The 21,933-nt window shown below is 40.1% G+C and overlaps 1 protein-coding gene across 1 annotated transcript in view; it reads right to left on the reverse strand.

Moving 5' to 3' along the window:
• The window catches only part of LOC146332448 (serine/threonine-protein kinase BRSK2-like), a 158,150-nt gene that overhangs the window by 59,795 nt on the left and 76,422 nt on the right, over positions 1-21,933 (reverse strand). The window contains exon 2 of the mRNA XM_084715457.1: positions 16,254-16,348. Within this exon, the coding sequence (XP_084571583.1) occupies positions 16,254-16,348 (95 nt within the window). The remainder of the gene's footprint in view (positions 1-16,253; positions 16,349-21,933) is intronic.

The following is a 21,933-nucleotide window of genomic DNA, read 5'->3' on the forward strand; positions in this document are numbered from 1 at the left end:
TTTGGCCCAGCAGTTCCCCTGAACGGACTGTCACACCAACTTCTGCCTCCATCACTCTCATCTCTCAGCACTTTTTCTCCCACAGTTGAAGAGTCAGGAGAGGAATTCAGACACCAACAGCTGAATAAAGATCTTTAATGGTTTGTACTTTCATTAACATGTTCATGGCTACTGTGTACTACTTTTAGTATTTTAAGATTTGGTAGTGTGTCCTTCTATATTACTCCTGTATATTTTATATCTTAGTTTAGTTTGTTCTTGTATATATTTTCAATATCATGTACAGTATGCCTTTATCTGTATGCCTTTCTCATACAGTGTATTCAACTATTTTCATTTCATTAATTGACCCTTTGCTAAGCCCCGCCTCCAAACAGAAACAGCTTTCCATTTCTCTCGGTGTTGAAGGTGTGCAGGAGGCTCTGAGAGGAGTGACACTGTGATTCATGAGTCTGGATGGTGGAATCTTTTTTGTCGTCTCTCAAAAACATGAAAGGTAAGAGCACACGTGTGGTGAAAGGATTAAACTCTTCATCTGCTCTAACATAAGCAAATGCAAAACCGGACCATTTTCATTATCTGGATTTTTTAAATTCCTCCTCTTTTATCACCCATTGTCATTTATTATTTATCTAATTACTTTTATACGTATTTAATTTATTCTAACCTGTGAACCAGTGTGACCAGCGAGAAGACATCCATATCATAACTCTGACGATCATCAGATAATCGTTTGTCCTCTGATCTGATTTTGTGACCTAACAGCACTTTAACACAGCAGTATTAAGCCGTAGACTCCCAGGTGTGACACTTCCACACTGACAGGTGAACACAGTGACTCATGTCTGGATGCAGGTGCAGCTCTTCAGCCCGTCCTCCTGCTATCAGTTCTAATTACCCTGGTTTTCATCTCCTCACATCAGTGAGAGCTGATCGTGCACACACAGTGTAGCATGGCAGAGGCTAATTAAACACATGTACAAGGTAAACAGACATCCAGCCCCCCCGACCTTCACACATGAGCAGTGACGCTGACGTTTATTAAGCTCGATTATGACCCATATGGTTTAATGTGTAGTAATAAAGTGCATGTGAGCCGAGGGAAGGACGGAGGAGGGATGGAAGAGCTGTAACATCGGCACCTCATTTAAACTCCTACAGCGTGTAAGACGCTCCGTCTGACTCAGCTTTCAGGGAAGGAATCGTTCTTCTCAGACAGTCACCTCAGGTCTGACCCGCTGTGAGGCAGCTGATTCCACAGCTTATTTGGATTTGTTGAAGCTGGGTTGTATGAGGTACCGATAAGTCAGTGTCTTATGTCGAGTGGACGCCAGTCAGCGCGACACCAGTTTGGAGAAGCAGAGAGGAGCACCAGCACGGAAGCTAAGCAGTGAAGTGCTGTGGAAGGGGCGAACCAAAGGTATTTTAGCCACTGAAAAAAAAGGTTTACTTGATGGGAAACTGCTGACACATAAGCCAAGTATTGTTCTCTCCAAAGCAACCAAACTCCATAGACAAAATCAGCACTTTTACCTCACAGAATGCAGGAGTTGCTGGTCTACCACTGCGTCCATCAGTTAGTTTGTCCTTTTGTGTGACTTCAGTGTAGATTGGATTCACCAAAGTCATACAATAACACAAACAAACTAACTGATCGACGCAGCAGTAGACAAGCAACTTTTGTGTCCCTGAGTAAAATTAAAGATTTCGCCAAAGGAGTTTGGTTGGTTTGGAGAGAGTGATACTGGCTTATACAAGTGTACTTTACAGCAACGTTTTTTGAAGGTGGTCCTTTTTAAAGTGGTTAAAATGTGTTTTTGCTGGTGCTTGTCTGCTTTTCCAAGCCGGTGGCGTGTCGACCACCACCTACTGTGGATGACACACTGACTGATAAGTACCTCATACAACCCCACTTCAAATAATCTGAACTATGCCTTTAACTCTCAGCGGCGGCGGTGGCGGTGGCGGTGGCGGCGGCTGGCGGCTGGCGGCTGGCGGTGTTGTCTGGGTTACTGTGATCTCCTCTGAATCCTGTCTTGTCCTTCACCACCGTTCTCCTCGCTCACCTCAATTATCTCAGGCTCATCCTCGCCGTTGAGCCGAATTAGCAGAAATGTTTCCAGCTGTGTTCGCTGTCATTAAAAAGGCATTAACATATAAGCTTTTATCAAGTTAAGCCATGCATAATGCACACTGTAACGGTTAAAAAAGTCTGTGCTTTACAATAGGGATACTTGATACATTAATATAAGGCAATTACAGCTTAAGAATATGTTAATGTGTTGAGCAGTGTGGTGGAGGAATCAGATCCTTTATGTCAGTAAGAGTGCTAATATCACATTTAGCTACAGCTCATTTGTTAGTGCCAATGTTCTGTGCAGGAAGTAGTTCTTCATTTATGTAGTGAGACGTAAAGTCAGAGTGTGGAGGTCGGGGGAACATCTCAAGTTCACCTGAAGTTAAAACTTTAACTTCGATGTCTCTATATGATCAATAAACAAGACAATCTGCAAGAAGATTATCTATTTCTATGTATATAGTTATTCTTAATGTCTGCCAACAGGTTGGATTCTCTGAAAGTTCTGAAAGTTTAAGTGTTTTTTTTTTTTTTTTGTGATGAAATAATGTTTAATGTTATATAGTCTAACTGAACTGGTTAAATGGTGTTTAAGCTTTAGTAAACCACAAAAAACAGCTATAATTACACCAGGCTAATTTTAACTCAGGTTAATGTTAAGTCATTCTAACATTATATTAATTAGATTTAACAAACTGAAACAACACACTAAGGTTACTATAAGAAATGACTTTTTCTGAAACCATACTATTACGATGTTAAGGAGCATTATATTTTACTTTTGGATAAAGAAAATGACTGAGTTGGAATATTGGAAACTTTGTTTTAAATACAGGCTGCATTGATGTTAAGTTTTGATTTAGCAGCGATGAGATTATAACATACATCTGACTTTATATAGCTTGTTAACTTGATTTGAAAAACCTTTATTCATTTATTTGTTTGTTAAGTTGTTCCAATAATTCTTTTTTAAGTGTATTAAAGTTAATCTTTTTTAAATCAAATTTCAGTCTCTCCTAACCCTTAAACAAGTCTTTTACTGGGCTAACCTTCATCACCCTAACAATGTAAGAATTATCTTTTCTAAACTGGAAACATACTTTGCCATGTACAAATTCAAACAGAAAAACGTGTCTTGTATGGCAATAGGGCTGCAGCATGATTTGATTAACCAATTTATTAATTTTGAGAATCTAGATTGTTTTCAGTGTGCTAGTTATTGGAATGCGGCCTTACAGTATAATCTGAGTGATGTCTTCATGGTTATCTTTGTACGATCACAGAGCAGTTTAATATCTAACTTTCTTCATTTAACTTTTGTGACGACTGAAGGAGGCAACATATTTTTATAATTTCAATGCAGTTTTTGTTCTTTATTCTGTTCATCTTTCTCCTCTAACTAGTTTTATGAGTTTGTCATCTGTAAGGAATGAGTTTAAAGATGTACCTGCTGCAGAAAGAAATGGTTGTGAAAGATCACTGCACACTTACAGTTTATGGAAATTGCAATATGGCTTTCTGCAATTTTCAAATTACAGGAGGAGCAATATGAATCATATTCTTCAGACTTAAAAAAAAATCTTGATACAGATTCCTGCAAAAAAAAAAAAAAAATAAATAAATAAATCACACTATAATCATTTTAATCGTTCAGCCTATCAGGTGAAAGATGGACAATTTAACGGTCTCTGGTGGAAACTTTCAGAATGTGACACAGTTCAGTCTTTAGTCGGAGTCCTGAGACTCAGACGAGGCTCCTGGTGTTAATCAGGGTCTCAGGGGTGTAAATGAGATAATGTTCACCTTCTCCTCTCTTTCCTCCCCATCTGAGCTCCCTTTCATCCTTAGGCCATAAAAAGATTTTTATTTTACTAAAGCTTCTCTTCTGACTGATGCACACTGTATTCAAAACCAAAGCTGACATTCCTGCACTTTCCTGTGATTAGTGGAATAATTTATTTTATTTTATTCTACTTTTTTGTTATATGACCTGTGAACAAGTGGGTACTTTTTGCAGTTAACTCAACTGAGTGGTATTTCTTTTTTTTTTTTTTTTTTTTTTTTTTACATTTTTTTGTGTTGTATTTTGTTATAATTTCATATCACATGCATGTTGCCAATTTGATCATTTTCTAACAAAGTAATCTAAACTACTTTTTTTCTATGTAGCTCACCAGCAGGATTTGTCCTTACAGTAGCTTTGCTGTAGCTTCACGTCTTCCGGTGTGAAGTTATTCCATTGAAATAAAATATTTTCTCACCTTAGAAGTTTGCTGTGATAAATGTTGTTGAGTCTACCACCTTCACCTTGCAAAAGAAACTCATTTTAACCTCTTTTTTTTCTCAGTGTCGTTCTTTCCTACATTCTACAAAAGCTCACAGGCATAAGTGAAGGCTGGAAAGTATCTTAAATGGTAAACAGAGAGCTTCACCTTCATCTTGACCATGACAGTCTGGTACAATAACCGCATCACTGCAGACGCCACATTATTCTACCTCTCAATTTACAGAATGGTCACTAATAATAATCATTTTGGAGCCTGGAAAGGTTGCACAAGAGATAATAGTTAAGAACGCCTATCCTTGTGTGCAATTGGGTGAAATTTGGTCAAATTTTTCATGATTTTTTACACTTGAACATGACAACTTTCTTTGAAATGATGCTGGAACAGCAGCACAGATGACACAGTAGGTAAACTCTTCGATGATTCATGCAGTATGAAACATGAGAATGTGGCAGTGAGTTAAGTTTGTGAAACTACTCAACTGATGCTCCTGATTTCACTACATTAAGAAGAAGAGATGGTGTTAAATTATAGATCAGTCCGTCTCGCTCAGTCATATATTTCTGGAAGGAAATTCCATGTCAGGATTGGCGAACGTATGTCAGAAACAACAAACATTGACTATGGTGTTGCACAGGGTAGTGTTCTAGGACCTTTGCTGTTCTCAGTATACATGTTGCCCCCAGGAACCGTAATCCGTCAGCATGACATGAATCTCCACAGTTATGCTGTGCCTTTGATTTCTAATTGTCTCGACTCTTGTGACGCTCTGTATACTGACTGACCAAAAGCAGCCGCTGCAAAGTCACAAACCATTCAGAATGCTGCTGCCAGGGATCGGACAAAAACTAAGATGAGAGATCAGATAACTCCTGTTTCTCATCACCTACACTGACTTCCTGTATCTTAATTCTGATCTTTTAATATTTAAGTCACTAAATGGCCTCAAACCCTTTTATATCACAGGTTCCCTCTCATTTTACCCTTAGATCCTCCACAGCTGCTGTTTTAACTTTCCCCAAGTTCACCACTGAATTCTGGGGTGATGCCCCCAAAAATTGGAACACTGCCTTTAAACATTAGACTCACTGACACAGTTTGAAATGACAACTCAAAACATCTTTTTAATGCAGCTTATAACCAGCTGTAGACTAGATCTTTTATAAACACTCCTCTTTGTGTATGTGTATAAATTTTGTTTTGTTGTTGTGTTTTTATTTGCTGCTGAATTATAAAGCACTTTGAGCAGAGCTCTGTCCATGAAAGGTGCTGTATAAATAAAGTTCCTCTATTTATCATTCCTTAATTAAAATCCATTGAACACAAACACAAGAGAACAGCGTAACGTTGAATTTCACAGATCGATCTGTCAGTCAGATGAAGCGGTGAGTGTGATCCGTCCACATCTTTTTCCCCTTTTCTTCCGACACGTGAGCAGTGATGATTCATGGCCAAGTACGAAGTCAGACAGCTGGGGAAGGATTGATGGTGACCTATCAGAGAAGATCTGCCATATGAGGAGTGACTCAGGCCCTGCGGCACTAAATGGCTCCAGTCGGAGTGAATGAGTCAATTTTGCAACACACCTTCCAAATGCACCGACTGACTGACTGACTCATTCACTGAGGAGGAGGGATCGACACCGCTGACCAAAAACACACTCCTACGATGCTGTAAACATGAACCTCTGACCGAGTCCACAGTCTGACCTGCAGACACACACGCACAGTGTCCACACACATCAGATCACAACTGCAGCATCCAGTCATTAAATACTAAACACACTGACCATGTTGCAGAGCATCATTTGACTCATGCAGCATCTCCTGACAAGTGAAGATCACAATACATGTTATCACGGCTGTCACACACAACCCTGACCTCTACACTCCACTTATATATCACTGAATTATTTCCATAATTACCTGGTGGTGAAAGGTAATCACTGCCTGGAGAAAAGGGCTGAACAATCTGGAAAAAGTAACTGTGATTATTTTTACTGATATTCCAACTGCGATATGTTTTGTAATATTAGAAGGAATGATCAGTTTTACATAATTATTCTCATTTTCATTGGAAAACATATTAAATGTCTGTTTTTTTGCAGGGATCTATACCAAACAAAGTAAAAAACAGCAATGATTTGTTGATTAATTGATTAGTTGTCAAGGATTAAATTACCTGGCAGCTCCTCAAAGCTGCTCAAACATGAAAATCATCTGGTTTCTTTACTCCTCTCTGACAGTAAACTGAATGTCTTTGAGTTGTGGACAAAACAAGACATTTGTGGACGTCATCTTGGACTTTGGGAAACACTGATCAAAAGTTTCTGACATTTATGGACCACACAACCAATCAATGAATCATAAAAATGACTGACAGGTTCACTGATAATGAAAACAATCATTAGTTGCAGCCCTTTCTTAAGTTTGTAGAGTCTGATGTGTAGGTCGGCACATCTCTGCAGCAACACGGTCATTTTGCTTTGACCTTTTGATTGATTTTTCAATTGAAGCCTAATTTAACCAGCGTTTGGCCCTTGGTTATGTTCCCACCCTGCAGATGCCAGTTCTCGCTCGGTCCAGTGAGGGTCTCAGAGCTGCTGAATCCTGCCAGCAGCCTCCTCCAGCCGACGCCTCCATGCGTGATCGCTCCTCTTAATGAATTATGAGGATTGACTCGGGTTGCAGCGCGCTGCCTCCAAATCCCGATTTAATTGAAACACGATATGGAACTGAGGGGCACGAGGGGTGATAAATTGGAACATCCGCGCGGTAATCAAACCGCCATCTGTTGCTATGACGTCTGAAGGAGCGAAGGAGAAGCTGAGGAGGAGAGCCCGGCCCGCTCAGGTATCCAATCACGGTCAGACGGCAGCGGCAGCGGTGCAATCAAGAGAGCGCTTCATGTGTTTTGGCAGACGAGACAGAACATCCAGGCATTTATGAAGCGACACAAAACCATTCAGAAGAGCTGGAGTGTTCGGTGACGGAGTGAAGAAAGAACTGAGGGGAGGAGAGGAGGAAAAGATGGAAAGAAGGGAACAGGAAAGGGTAAGAAAGAAAATTATAGAACGAAAGAGAGAAAAGAAAAATGACAAAATAGAGCAGTTGCTGCTCTTACTTCAGTAGAGGTTTGTCAATTAGGTTTCTCTTAGTATTGTGCATCTGAAGGATGGAAATAAAAATTAAATAGAAAAGGAAAGGCAAGGAAGGAAAATGAGAAGAAGGATAGAAAATGGAAGGAAATGAGAAGTAAAAAGAGAGAAAGCAAAGGCAAAGAGAAGAGGAAATGAAGGAAAGCAAAAAAGAAAAGGACACAAGACCGCATTAGAGGTCAGGAAAGGACAGGTCAGGTCAGAAAAGCAGAGCAGACGTCTGAATTTCAGCCAATCAGCAGGGAGCGTCTCCTCTGCTGCTGCTGGTGCTGCTGGGTAACGACCAGGCGGCGTGCCCAGGTTTTTATTTTTTTCCCCACTCAGACATTTGGTGACGAGTGTGACGGAGCCAGCAGCCTCCTCAGTGTGTGACTGCATCAGACAGAATACATTAAGGATCATACGGAGCGATGGATGGATGGCTGATGTGACGATGAGCAGATTAAGGTCAGTGGTGAATCATGGGAAAAGGGGCAGATGCTCTCTTCTGTGGTGGATTGCAATCAGAAATCTTTCACTCATCTGTCATCTGCTCCGTCACCACCACTTTGCTCAGTAGGGAATCGAGTTAAAAAGATCCAGCAGGTACGAAATCACAAAAAAACGTTTCTCCTTCACTTTTAACTGGCTCACTTTTTCCCACTTTTACAGTTATGGTTGAATTTACTTTTTAAAGCTTCTGTAAAAAGTGTCTCTCACTTTCCAGGTGCCTTAAATCAGATGTGAAGTTAATAAAGATGTTGATGCACTCATCTTCAGTTGATCACCCTGAGGGCAAAAAAACGATCAAATGAAACTTTTCCTGTGGAGGCCAAGAATAACTGTTCTTGCAATTATTTTTTTTATTATCTTGAAATCACAAGTTATTTGTTTCATTATCTTGAGAAAATGAGCTTTCTTATCACTCTTTAATAGAGATATTAACTATAGAGCTCTCAGTTATGAGGATGAAGGGGGCAGGCCAGTGTATGCTGGAGGACAGGAAGGAGGCACTCAGATAAATGGGAGAGAGCCGGAGACAGGTTGAGGCTCAGAGGCCACAGACAGCTGCTGAGAGCCAGGGAGCTTCGGGGGAGAAAGCCAGAGACAGACCTGATGCCGACTCCTTTACTGGCAGGAGGACAGAGTTTATAATTCAAACTTTTGGGATTAAAAAGTGAATTTATCTTCACCTGTCTGTAGCAGTGACCCAACCCCCTCAACCCCCCCCCCCACAAACACACACACATTTTTTTTTCCTTGCAGACATAGAACAGGGAGCTAGAGGACCGTGAGGACATATTTGCTGAATTTGATAATAAAATAAAATGGTAAATTACATGATCTAGTTAAGTTTTTAATAATCTTAATGCAAAGTTAGTGAAAATGTATAATCCTTTTTTCATTTAATTATGTAATTATAATCAAACACTGAAATGCTGAAAAATTCTATAATTATGGCAGACTCCAGGCTGCATACTCTACTCTACTGTATGTTTTTTAGCTAAAAAATAATTTAATATGTATTTTCATTTATAGATGATAAGGTGATGATTAAATATGCTCCTAAAAAGATGCTGAAGCTGTGAAGAACAGCTGCTCCTGATAACAGAGTGTTGATTTCTCTATCATCAAATATCAGGTGTGAAACCAAACATTCTGTTATCAGAGACGTTAATCAACACACACACACACACACACACACACACACACACACACACACACTGGTGGTGCAGTGGGAGCAGTGGGTAGAACCAACACAGTTAAGTCAGTATTGACACCATTAACACGAGCAGCGAGTCGTTGAGGAGATGAAATGAGTCCGGTCAGGCATGAGAGGGTCGGCTTCCACCTCTGAAGAGCTCAGACACACAAACAGCTACACTTCAACTGGAAAAAGAGATTTAATCACATGAACACACACACGAGAGGCGTGTGCGCGCGCACACACGCACACACGCACACACACACACACACACACACACACACACACACACACACACTCGCACACACACACACACACACACACACAGACCCTCCCTTCCACACGCTGCTCCTGTATTTTCATGGTTCCCTCAGGACTGAAAGCTGACACTGACTGTATAAATTTAAAAATCATTGTTTGACTTTCAAGATTCACTGTTTAAACACATTAAATGCTGATTAATCCCAAAGTACAACTACATTTCAAATGACATCACTTTTTGATTTTGCTACGTGAAGTTACAAATTGGTGATCGCTGTTTTCTGTCTCCTTTTTTTTTTTTTACCTATTAGAGAGATATTCATCTCCGGAGGTGGCAGAGACCAAAAACAGAGCTAAAAGAAAGTGACTATTGGACTTTGATTCATAAAGATACACAAACACGAGGATGATGATGATGATGCTCCATGACATATGGATGTATAAATATGCCACTGACTGCTGGTACGCTGGCAGCAACAATAGAAATATCCTATTTTTTACATTTCAATTGAAAGTTTTTTATTTGATCTGCATTTTATGTATGAAAGTTATAATAAGAATTAAGTTTATCATTATTAAATTCTGCTCTACAAATAAAATAACGTGTGTGTGTGAGATATAATGAGTCAGTGACTCAGCTGCAGCTTTCCTCTGTCTGTTAGCAGCTAATGCTAGCAGCTCACCTGTGTTTCCTCTAATGAGACTCTCCATTAGCTGCAGAGAGACTCAGGTGTAAATGCCAAGTTTGACATCTGAGTGCAGACGAGGTGACGCCTGTGTAAGGTGCTGATCTTTGAAGTCATACTGTAAATGTCATCTCACCACAAATCACACACACATACACAGATGGAAGCTGTAGGAAACTGGTGGACGTCCGGGTGCATGTTTGCATAATAATGTGCACATTAGCACATGACAAAGGCAGAGAGCTCGGAGGGACACAGAGGGACATGTAGTGGAGACAGGAGTCAGTTAATGATGTTAAAACATGTGAGAGTAGATGTCTGCAGTGAGCACCTGCGGCACGGAGAGCTCCTGAGATCTCAAATGGAAATCTGCCGGGTATTGTCCATCCAACAGTGTGTGCAGGAGTGTGACGTCTTCCTCCTTTTGATTTTCAGTTGATGACGTTGGAGTTTCTGGATGCTGCATTTGTGTAGAGCTTTTTATCCACAGTGCTTTACAAGTTGCCTCTCAGCCATCCAGTCAAACACACACACACACACACTCTCTTTTTCACACACTGATGGCAGGCCAACTACCAGCTACCAGCCACAAGGTTTTGAGCTACCACACAATATGCTGGTCAAAATATTGGGTGTCTTTCAGTGTCTTGAAAGGTCTATTCTCAGATTATTTGAACCCAAGCCAGTGTCTTCAGTCTGTGTACAAATAGCACTTTCAAATAGCGCTCAGTGCAGTTAAAATCTCACTTCCTGTTCTGGCTGAAGAATCTGAACAACCAGTGTTGATGGATCTCTTCAAACATTTTCTCATTCAGACTTGTTTAACTTCTTCCTCAGTTTTTCTCACTGCAGACTTTTGCCACAGCAAACTGTTGGACCACATCTGATTTGTTTACATCTGCTTCAATGTGAGATCATGTTTCCTATGAGACCTTTTGAGATCATTCATGGCACATAATCTTAATCTCATGATATAATGAGGCTTGGCTGTAAACTGAGGCATTTTACTGTGATAATAAATGTTCTCATCATTCTGACACTGCTGAAAACAAGAATTTGATAAATGTTAACATTGGACATCTGGACATCAGGTTTCACATACACCATGTATTTTGCATCCATGCACCCTGAGCTCCCCTTTACGAGGTTTTGTAGCACCAGCCTATAACAACGTCACACTGCTTCTACATTTGCAGTAGATGATATCATATCTAAGGACAGGAATCATGAACTGGTTTCATTTGAGAACTGGCTCCACATGGTCTGATCCATCAGAATCATATGTCTAAGAGCTTATCAATTCCTTTTATTGATGCCAGTAATGTTTTTCTGAGAATTGTGCATTGAAAAACGTGACGTCAAACTTGAGCTTCTACACTGCTACTGGAAAGGAAGAAACTGTTCAAAGCATGTCTTCGTTTTACAAAGAAAGATAAAACCAGTGCTCGTTGTAATGTCTGTAAAATGATCATTATAGTAAGGGTGGAAGTGACAGCAATATAAACGCTGACACATCCATTACCGAGGGTAAATATAATGACATTAGCACCATGTGGCAGACTGAACAGATTATTTCTTTGACTGAGAAGATCTAAGTGAAATGTTATATGAATATTCTACAGTATTCTTCTACACTGTGTAAGGACTCAGCTGCATTGACACAGAGACACCTGCTTGGATCTACTTTTTTCCTACACAGAAACTTAAATCACTAAAATCTTATCTATTCCCATCCCTCCTCATACTTCACATGGCCACTTGAAGTTTTTGTCTGTTAAATAAACATCAGTTCTTTTAGGAATCTGAACAAACAACAAATGGTGTCATTATTCTGGTGAGGACGGTCTCATTCTCCTTCAGCACAAACCAGAAACATTAAACACAGAAAACACTTCACTTCTACTGTTTCTACACAGTGAGAGTTTAGTGCAGCCAACAGAAAAGCTTCAAAAGTTGTATATAAACTGTATCAGTCTGGGATTTTAAAAAAAAGGAGTATTTATATGGAAATGATATGGGTTATTCCTTAAAAAGGTTCCATGTGCAACAATGAACAAGGGAAATGTAAATGTGTCTTGTATTGTGAACAGAGGATACATTCATATGCAAAACCTCAAAAGAATACATGCAACGCTACACAAAGTTCAGGATAAAAGCAGTGAAAAAGAAAAGAAAAGAAGCAGAAGAAAGTAAACCTGCAGCTCTCTGAAAATGTCAAACAAAATGGGACAAAATGGGGTCCCAGTCTTCAAAATGCCAACTGAAGCAGGGGGAGCAGAGCGGGTGAACATCATGTTTTAAACATGCACCTCCACCAAATCCCCTCTCTTGTTTATTTATATATATGTTTTTGGGGTGGCTGGTTAGGCTTCATTGTGTGGGAACAACAAGGCCATAACTCAAGCCGGTCGCTGCCTGTTGCCATGACAACAGGGGCCTTAGCATCTCCTAAAATAAGACCGAGGTGGGAAAGATTAGAGGAAGCTGCTGGGGCAACCCCCAGACAGACAGAGAGAGGAGGGAACGGCTGGCATCGAACACAAAACAACGCGAGCAGCAGAGCGCCGATACGAGCGAGTCGCACAGCTGAGAGGAAAACAGAAACATCTGCTGCCTTCATCTCCTCCATTCACATCTAATTAGAAACACAACGGGCTGATGATGGCTGATTATCTGACGGAAATCAAAGTAAGAAAATAACAACACACCGCGGTGTTGTGTTGTCATGACACCAGAATTTTACTGATAAGAAAAAAGTTGATGCTGCGATCACTGAAGCAAAGTCTTAAAGTCAAAACCTCGGCTGTTTACCAACATTAAACAATAAAGATTATTATACTGATCAACACTGTCACAACAATAGTGCGTCTTGTATATTGACGATATTTGGGGGAATAACCTCATCAGTTCTATGGACTTTTCTCAAAAACATGTCTTTCTTTCCAGTTCCACTTTTTCTACACATAGTTTTCCTAAATGCAAACAATTATTTATTTCTTGAAGGGACAGGTCATCCTAAAATCAAAAATACATTTTTTCCCCTAAGGCCTGTAGTGCTATTTATCTAGATTTCTTTGGTTTGACTTGGTTCCAGAGATATCGGCTGCAGAGATGTCTGCCTTCTCTCCAATATAATACAACTAGTTGGCACTAATCCTGTTTCTATTAGAGAGAAAATAGTTCCTACATGAAACTGCTTGAAACAGGGACTGTGGATTAATTTTTATGCAACCAGGTCACAATTTCTGTAAAGGAACACTGCTGTTGAATTTTTTCAAATGCATTATTTTGGTGCTTTAAGCATCACAAACCACTTGCCATTTAGATTTAGTCCCATTATATTGGAGAGAAGGTAGTCCTGCATAGACAGACTGCTTTCCACAGCCTTCAGTACTGTGAGGAAAGGTCTGGCTTCACACATTCTACTGTGCCTTGTTTGCATTTCTTTAAACCAATCGCAAACTTCTTGGGCAGCTCTAAACCCAGGATGAAATGTTGGTATAGTGACTAAATTCTGTGCAGCGGCAGCCGGACTGCGGCCATTCTACACAATGCTTGTGATCCAACAGCAGCGCTGAGGTCCCAGAGCCAACTCTCTGCTCAGCTCCACTTCATATACGCACAAGTCTATTTCTGATGGAAGCCCTGTCAATTTGTACAGAACAGATTGGAAGCAGGCTGGAAGAGAATCCAGTCAATTTTCAAAATAAAAGACCCCGTGCAGACTGACAGAAAATAAACCATGGATAACTACCTAGTGTCCATGGTAGAAGCACCAAAAAGCTGGATTAGGAAAGAAAAAAATCAGACCAAATAAACATAATCAGGCAAAACGCTCCGCTGCTGAAACAGTTCTGAAACGCTGTTGGTGAGGGCTGCATGCATGTGCAGGATGAATTAAATCCATGGTGCAGACACACCGTGCCGAGTGGAATCAACCAGTAATAATACCTCAGGATCACTGTGTGCACCCGAGTACAGCAGGTAGTCTGAAGTCTGAAGCATGAAGTGCATATATTATACTGTACAACAGACAGTTACCTGGAGGTGTTGGTTTGTTTCCAACCTCTCTGACTGCACATGTTTCTTGACCCTCTTGATTTTAGTGTTGCTGAGTACAATATTTAAAAAAAAAGATTTAATAAAATAATGGAAAAAACTACTAAAATAACCCCCCGCTGTGCCCTCCTCGGTGTTGATAAAGAGGCAGAGAAGAGCTCAGAATGATCAAGCTAGCAACCAATCAGCAGCAAGCTCACCTCTGATGTCTTTCACAACCTTGAAACGGTGTGTTAAGTTATCTTGAGAACATTCACGAGATGTTACGATACCAGACGATCAAACACCTTCCTCGGCTCACACACACCCACAATGACATTAGTGTTAACGACCAATTAGCTGCCAGAATTAACTGAGGAGAGGAGAGAGAGATGTTCCTCTGCCACTTTGCTCATTAGGATGAAAAGACATTTGTCAGCAGAAAGCAAAGACTACAGCAGCAAATGGACTGGTCACATGATCATTTGCAAAACACACACTCTCTCTCTCTTTCTCTCTCTCTCACACACACACACACACACACACACACACACACACACACACGCATATATAATTGCCAGGTACTTAAGATGTGGACAGAGAACCACAGAGGTGTGACTCACAGCCTGCTGCTGATCATTACAGCAGCTTCAATCTACTTAAAACCTTTAAAGTGATTAACTTATAAACACACACACACACACACACACACACACACACACACACACACACACACACACACACACACACACAAATACACACATAGTCCTTTTCTGTGTGTCTTTTTCTGATCAATAAACCACTTGTAAACAATCTGTCTTGTCTAAAATGTCTTTACATGAAAGTAATCAGTCCAAAACAATGTTAATTATACACACACACAAGTTCTGACACTGTTAAGTGAATTGACTGTGTCAGTTTGTGTGTGTATGAGTGAATATGATAAAGCAGAAAACTATAAAGGAGGCTGTCAGATCAGCACTTAGAGACACATGAAGCCTTTTAGCTGTTATGAAAGAGCAAAATACAGCAAAAAAAATGAGAAGAGTGCTGCTTTGCTGTAAAGTCATATTTTTCAGAAAATGACTTTGCCTCCTTCTGCAGCTCACAGCTTCTGTGGGCATTAAGAGGAGTAAAACATGAGGAAAATTACAGTTCACTGCCACTGCATTTACTCTGCAAACTGTTGAGCCTGTTTATGTGAATGTTTAAAGCTGAAGAAATCTGTGTTTTAATATTAACACCACATCAAATGACTGTAATGTAAAATGGGAAGCCAGTCCACAGAGAATTATCACCAATTCTGCAGTTCTTCTCAGCTCTATGGAGCGTTTCACCATCACTCAGTTCATTGTTTTTGGTTTTACAGTTGCAGCTCGACTGTTTTGTTTCAATCAGGAAGCAGCAGCAGCAGCTGTTTCCAGCAAATGAGCTCTGATAAACTCCCTGTACACTACCTGCTCTGCAGCAAACAACAGACAGGCACAGTTAGAGACGAGCAGGTGAACACAGAGGAGCTGCTAAAGAGACAAAAATCTCTCTCAGCAGGTGGTGGAGACCAAAAACAGAGCATAAAGAGAGGAATATTTGGCTTAATTCATTGAGCTGCCAAAAGCATGACATGAAATTAATAAAAATATTATTAAAATATGTATTTTTGGTTTGGGGGTGAAATATTTATTTTATTTTGCTGAACTAACCCTTTAATATCTTAAAGATCGATGTTCAGATGATCTCTGAAGAGAAAGAACTCCACACATCCAGCATGATGTACATTAACTGCTGAACATGAGTCAACCTGAGTGAAGCTGACATGCTGAACGTGACTCATCCTGCTGATGTAGCTGCGTCCAGCTGTTTGTTGAAGGTGTAGGCGGACAGAGAGGTGGTGACAGTGATAATAAAAGAGCAGGGGACGTCCAACCACCTGCTCTGTCACTGAGCCGCGTTCAGCTGCGCTCAACGTGTGGGAGAAACATCAACAGCGAGACTTAAAACTGGACCTGCATTGCATTCTGGTCTGTGTCCTGCTGTTGTCGTTGTGAAAAATGAACATGTGTCTTACCTTCATAAGGACGGACTCGCTGAGCTTTTCTCTGTTGACGATCTTTATGGCGACTTTCTGACATGTGACACAGTGGATTCCCAACTTCACAAGACCTGCAACACAAAATACGAAAGAGAATTCACGTCAGGTCATTTATTCAAACTGACTCGCACTGAGGGAACATGGGACATTCAACGTTTTCTGATGTGCGCAGAAACTCTCAGTTTGACCGAGGTTATCGTGACAGGAGGGAGAAATCAAAAGACGAGCTACGGTTCTGAATCAATGACATGTTCAAGGTTTCCTGTCTTCCTCTGGGACGACAGACGCTGCCTCAGCTACATTAAATAAACTTCACAGACTGTAACAAGTCCCACGACTCTAGATAAAACAAGTCTACACTTTTTACCGTGAAACAGAAAACATGAATGAAGCTGGAGCCACAGAATTGACTCTTCGCTAAGCCCCGCCTCCAAACAGAAACTGTCCAGTCATAGGTTAGCAACCGTAACCAGAGCTTTCAAGCTCTTATCCTGACTCTCTTCCTGAGGTGATCATGGTCCGGCTGGTCTGGCTGGGTGACCCGTTTCAAGGTCCGCTGCACTAATTGAGTCCCTGCTCTTCCTTTTCCCACGTTAATGAGTGTATTTCTGTCATCTATCATGTAGATATACCTGCTGTATTTCACCATCTGACCAATGACTGCTGAGATGTAAGCTAGCTTTAGACCAAAAGCACATTTGTAAGACAGCTTGTTATTCCGAAAACAAAATCCCACTGCTCTGAAGGCATGTTGTTCCAAAAACAGACACCCTCCCTTGAGTTCAATGACCTACGTTGTCATAGTCAGGTGAACTTTGTTGCCATGCTTACAGTAATAAACCCGTGGTTAATGCTGTAAATGGTTGCAGTTTGGTTAGTTTTAGGCACCAAAAATCAGACTTTAAGTTCATGTTATTTGGCTGTTTAATATCCCAGCAGTTGAACGAGATTGTTTTTCTTATGTTAAGAGTAAAATCATTTCCACACCTTTTCAATTTATGAATTGTCTGAAAACGACACCAATTCAAGTTTCAGATCAGTCAGAGTTTAGCATATTTAATTTCTCCCTCAACATTATGAATTTAAGACAAAGTCACTTGTTTATATCATACTTTTTCATTATAAGCTTTTTTGCTAACTGTAAATCTTAAATTAAGTTAGACATTTTAAAGTCAGCTTAATGAAGAGACCTAAGTATTTCTTAAAAAAGTGAAACATTTGCCTTTTTAAAATAGTTTTAAGGCCCATTATGGTCTTTAAGTGGCTAGATTTATAAGACAGTTTTAAGAATTCTAGCAAAGCAAAATTGGCATATTTTTTCCTTAAAACAAAACAGTTTGATTTTATTTAAGAACATCTGTCCTCTATTTCTAACAGGGCTGTTTTTACAGTGTGGTTCCACTCCCTGTAACTCTGCAGCTGTACGTTGTTTGTCAGTTGACGGAGCATAAAGCAGGAGGATAAAAATGCAATCCACTTGCATCCTGCGACTCCCGAGTCTCTTTTTCATTGTGTACTTCGGAGAACTCGTTGATGTGAGTCTCGCGCCGTAACAGAAATGTCAACATGCAATACCTTTATCTTATTACAGCCACAATGGCTCCATCCATCTCTATCAAAGCTCTGACACCGGGGAGTAGGTTCTACTTTGTACTGAAGGTCTGCAGACGGCGGTGGAAATGCCACTGCGCATATGCACCTCTTCATTACCTCACGCTGCATATATATTTCACAGGAGATGAGCGTCTCACTATTTGAAAGGTGATTTCCCTGCAGGCTCTCACAGGGAAACAAGCAGAGCCGTGAGCAGCGGGGGTGTTTGGGCCAATATGGCAGCCTGGGGGCTCTTTTATGTCTCCAGTTAGAACTGAAATGGCATCCTGGGCGACATTCAGTGGCTCTCATTGATCTTGTTGTCAGAGCAGCTCGAGGACGGCTACAACTGCTTAACACAACACAAGACTGCACTGTGTGGAGGTGTGTGTGCAGGTGTGTTTGAGGCACACACACACATTCACCCCTACAGGTTATGAGAGGTGGTGTAAGGGTGTGATATAGAGGGTGACGCAGGAATGGATTTCACTCCTGCCCCGTACCAATTCTGGAAGAATGGCTGCCGTCCCGTCCTGTTCCCTTCAATCCACAGTTCACAAACTTTGTTACTGGTGTTTTTTTTTTTTTTTTAAAAGAAACCCTGATCTAATGTTAGTATGATTCCCACTGACTTTTTTTCCTGTCCAATCGCAGTCCCGTGATGAATTCTGAAACTGATTCCCATCCCCTGGGGAATCCCACAGGAATCCCATGGGAATCGTTTGGGATTCCCAAAAAAATGTCAGCCTCTAGTGTGATGCAGGATCATCCACAGAGCAGAAGTTCAGAGCAAGAAGGTGAGCGGGAAATAAAAGAAATCTAGAAGAGTACTCGGAGCACACAGACCTCCATCAAGTCCAAATGCCCTACCTCACAAAATAAAGGAAAGAAAGTATTTTGTGTACCTGCCCCATGATTCGAAAATGGCTTTATTAAGAACTTCCTAGGGCCACGTAACACCCACCCACCAATTATCAGGAAAACTGGGGCAGTGGTTTTAGGTCGTCCTAAGAAGCGATCTGAGAGTTCACCACTGCCTTGCAGACGCCCAAAACAAACACCAAACAGGTTTAATATCCGGTCGAGTCGGGGATTGGTCAGGGAGCCATGCAACGGCTACAGCCAATGAGAGACAAAGCAGACTGATTAATATCACAGACAATTTCCATAATTACTACAAATTACTGGAGGTACCTCAAAACTACTAATCCTGCACGAATATGACTTAAGATGAGATGTCAAAGAAAAAACTTTATATCTACAACTTCATCTAAAAGAAGATTGCATGGGTTTTGCAGAAACATACATGTTGATATGCTGTACGCTAAATAAAATGTGAATATTCACATTAACATCTTGTTGAGATACTTTAGTCCTACGACCTCAGCATTTCTATAATCATGACTATGACCCTGATGGACGTCCAGAGTCTGTCTTTGTGTTTTACCAGGAAATGTGATTAAATAAAGAATTTCTTCATGAGAAAAATAAAAACCAGGTCAGGAATCAACTCCTGAACGTAGCTGCAGACAAATTCAAAAGTCCGTTAGACTCAACAAACAAAGAACAGAATCAACATGAATATGAGTGATGTTATATTACGTTCATGTTTCCACACATGGTTCCTCTGAGGGAGAAAAGCTATTTAAGGTGTATGTTACAGCTCCATGAGTCCTGCGAGGGCCATAAGAGTGACTGATCTCCACTAAAAACACATTTGTGCTCCCATAATCTTCCATGTAGCTTTTTCTTGCTCATAATTACTCCTCTGACACCCGAATGTGAGCGCGTCTGTCTGAACAAACTGCTGCATGTTTTTGATCCGACACAAAATCATAAAAGCACTTTATGTTTGACATTTTTCATTGTGGGTCTCAGTTATTAGAATCATTATGTAGCTCCAAACGAGGCCCCCGAAGTAACAGTCTGACATTTTCACATCAAGAACCGTCCACTTTGCTTCTCTCTGTTTCATTTCTGCAGTGTACATCTGAGCAGAAATTACTTCATGAAAGCTTTAACGTTTGAAACACTGACGTCAGAGCACATTCTTGTCCGTTTTTGGTTGGTGTTTAGTACAGCTTAGGCAAAGAACAATAAAATGTACAAGAATAAAATAAAAAAAAAAAAAAAAAAAAAAAAAAAAAAAGACAAACAGAAGATGGTTACAAATCCTGGCTGCATAAGTTTAAAGAGGACATTTTTAAATTTTGTTAAAAAAAATAGAAAATATGAATCAGTGGGTGTTTCCAACAGATATCTTCATGCAAATATTTTCAAGAGGACAATGTGAGCATCAGAAATAAAACAATTTATTGCAGCTGTCCATCTATATGGCATTTACATGTCCTCCAAAATTAATTTATATGCTCTGATTTACACTGGTTTTCTACCATTCTTCATTCATGAATATTCATGAATCTTTATGGCTCTAGGGAGGATCTTCATTAGAACAAGCAGCAGGTCATCAGGTGCGTTTAAAGCCGCTGTTTTATTCACATTTTTAACTTCACATAAAAATAAATCTAAAGGTTTTTTCATTCAGTTGAGGTGGAAAAAATGATGAACTGATAAAAGCAAAGTGCGACAAAATGCAACAGAAACAGACTCACTGAATAAATGATGATTTAAACGTCACTCATCACTTCTGCAAACATCAGATCTGTGTGGAGCGATGATGAAACTGTAACCTTCCTCACATTCATGCATGAAAGTAACAGAACTGACCATTTGCTAAACCAGCAACTGTCCAATCATAGCTCATTATAGCTCACTCATAGCAACCGTAACCAGGGTGCTGCAGGCCTGTCAAACTTTGTACTTCTCTGTATGTTAAAGCAGAGTGCAGGAGGCTCTGAGGTCTTTCAACAATACGTTAGCATGTCTGGCTAACTGACACTTTAAGAAAAAGTCACGTACTAGCAGAACTTTATTTTTTAATTTAACAAAGTTGTTGAAAAATGACTGCCTTGGATGTTTTAGTGTTAAAATAACTGCATTTTTAATGCTAATTTCCATTTGTCAGTGGGAAGTGGGAATTTCCGTTATATGTGAGCATCAGGCTAACTGACTAAGTGCTAGTTATTCATATATAGAGAGAAAAAAAATCAATTCAGGAATCACAAAAATGAGAATCCCGATATTTAAGAGAACTGATCATTTTCTCCGACACCTCCTGATTATCTAGATGAACTGAATCCTCTTATTATCCACATAATACTAGTGGCATTAATTTGCTTTTCTGTCTCAGATTTTCCAGAAATTCTGTAAATTTTTTCCATCAACTTATAACATACAAACTATGTTATATATGCCAACTTTTCCACCTCAGCCAAACATAAGAACATGGAGTTTTTAAACCGTTTGTTCTCTAAGTTTCTCATGTTTGTTTTATAATTGAAAATGTGTATTAATACTTGAAGTGGAAATTAAATGAAATTGCTTCAAGCCCTTTGGTGTATTAATTTTTTATTAGTCTTTGGTTTTAGTTTTTTTTTTTTTTTTTTTGCTTTAAAAAAATCTCATTGTCTATCAAATGTTCACGATCCAGAATCCAAAGATAATCAACTTACAACGATATTAAAAGAGAAAAGCTGCCGGTCCTCATATTTGAGAAGTTGGAACTCGTCTTCATCCTGATAAATGACTTGAATGATTTACTAATTATAAAAATTGTAAAATGTATTAATCCATTTCAGCAGTCGGAACATTACTACACCTGAATTAAAATTCACTATGAAGGAGTTTCAGGGTGTGAAATGCTTCAGAGCAGAGGACGTGTTGTATTTTCGGTGTCAGGGAGCCGTGTGGTTCGTATGTGCAAGAACCCACTGCTGCTGAACAAAGAAATAAACACCAGCAGCAGCCACAGACTGTGTGACTGACAGGTGAACTCTGAGCAACACAGACGAATAAAAAATCCAAAGCTAAAGCGGAGGAAGTTACGATCGACTCAACAACTCAGTGTCATCGATTTCTCTCTCCTCTCTGCTGAATCAGATCAATAATCTGCAGGACTTCTGAACTCCAGACTGGATGCAGGGACTCGGCTTCTGGTCCGAAT

Source organism: Lutjanus erythropterus, chromosome 1 (assembly GCF_056507025.1).
Source record: "Lutjanus erythropterus isolate fLutEry1 chromosome 1, fLutEry1.hap2, whole genome shotgun sequence".
Lineage (NCBI taxonomy): Eukaryota > Metazoa > Chordata > Actinopteri > Lutjaniformes > Lutjanidae > Lutjanus > Lutjanus erythropterus.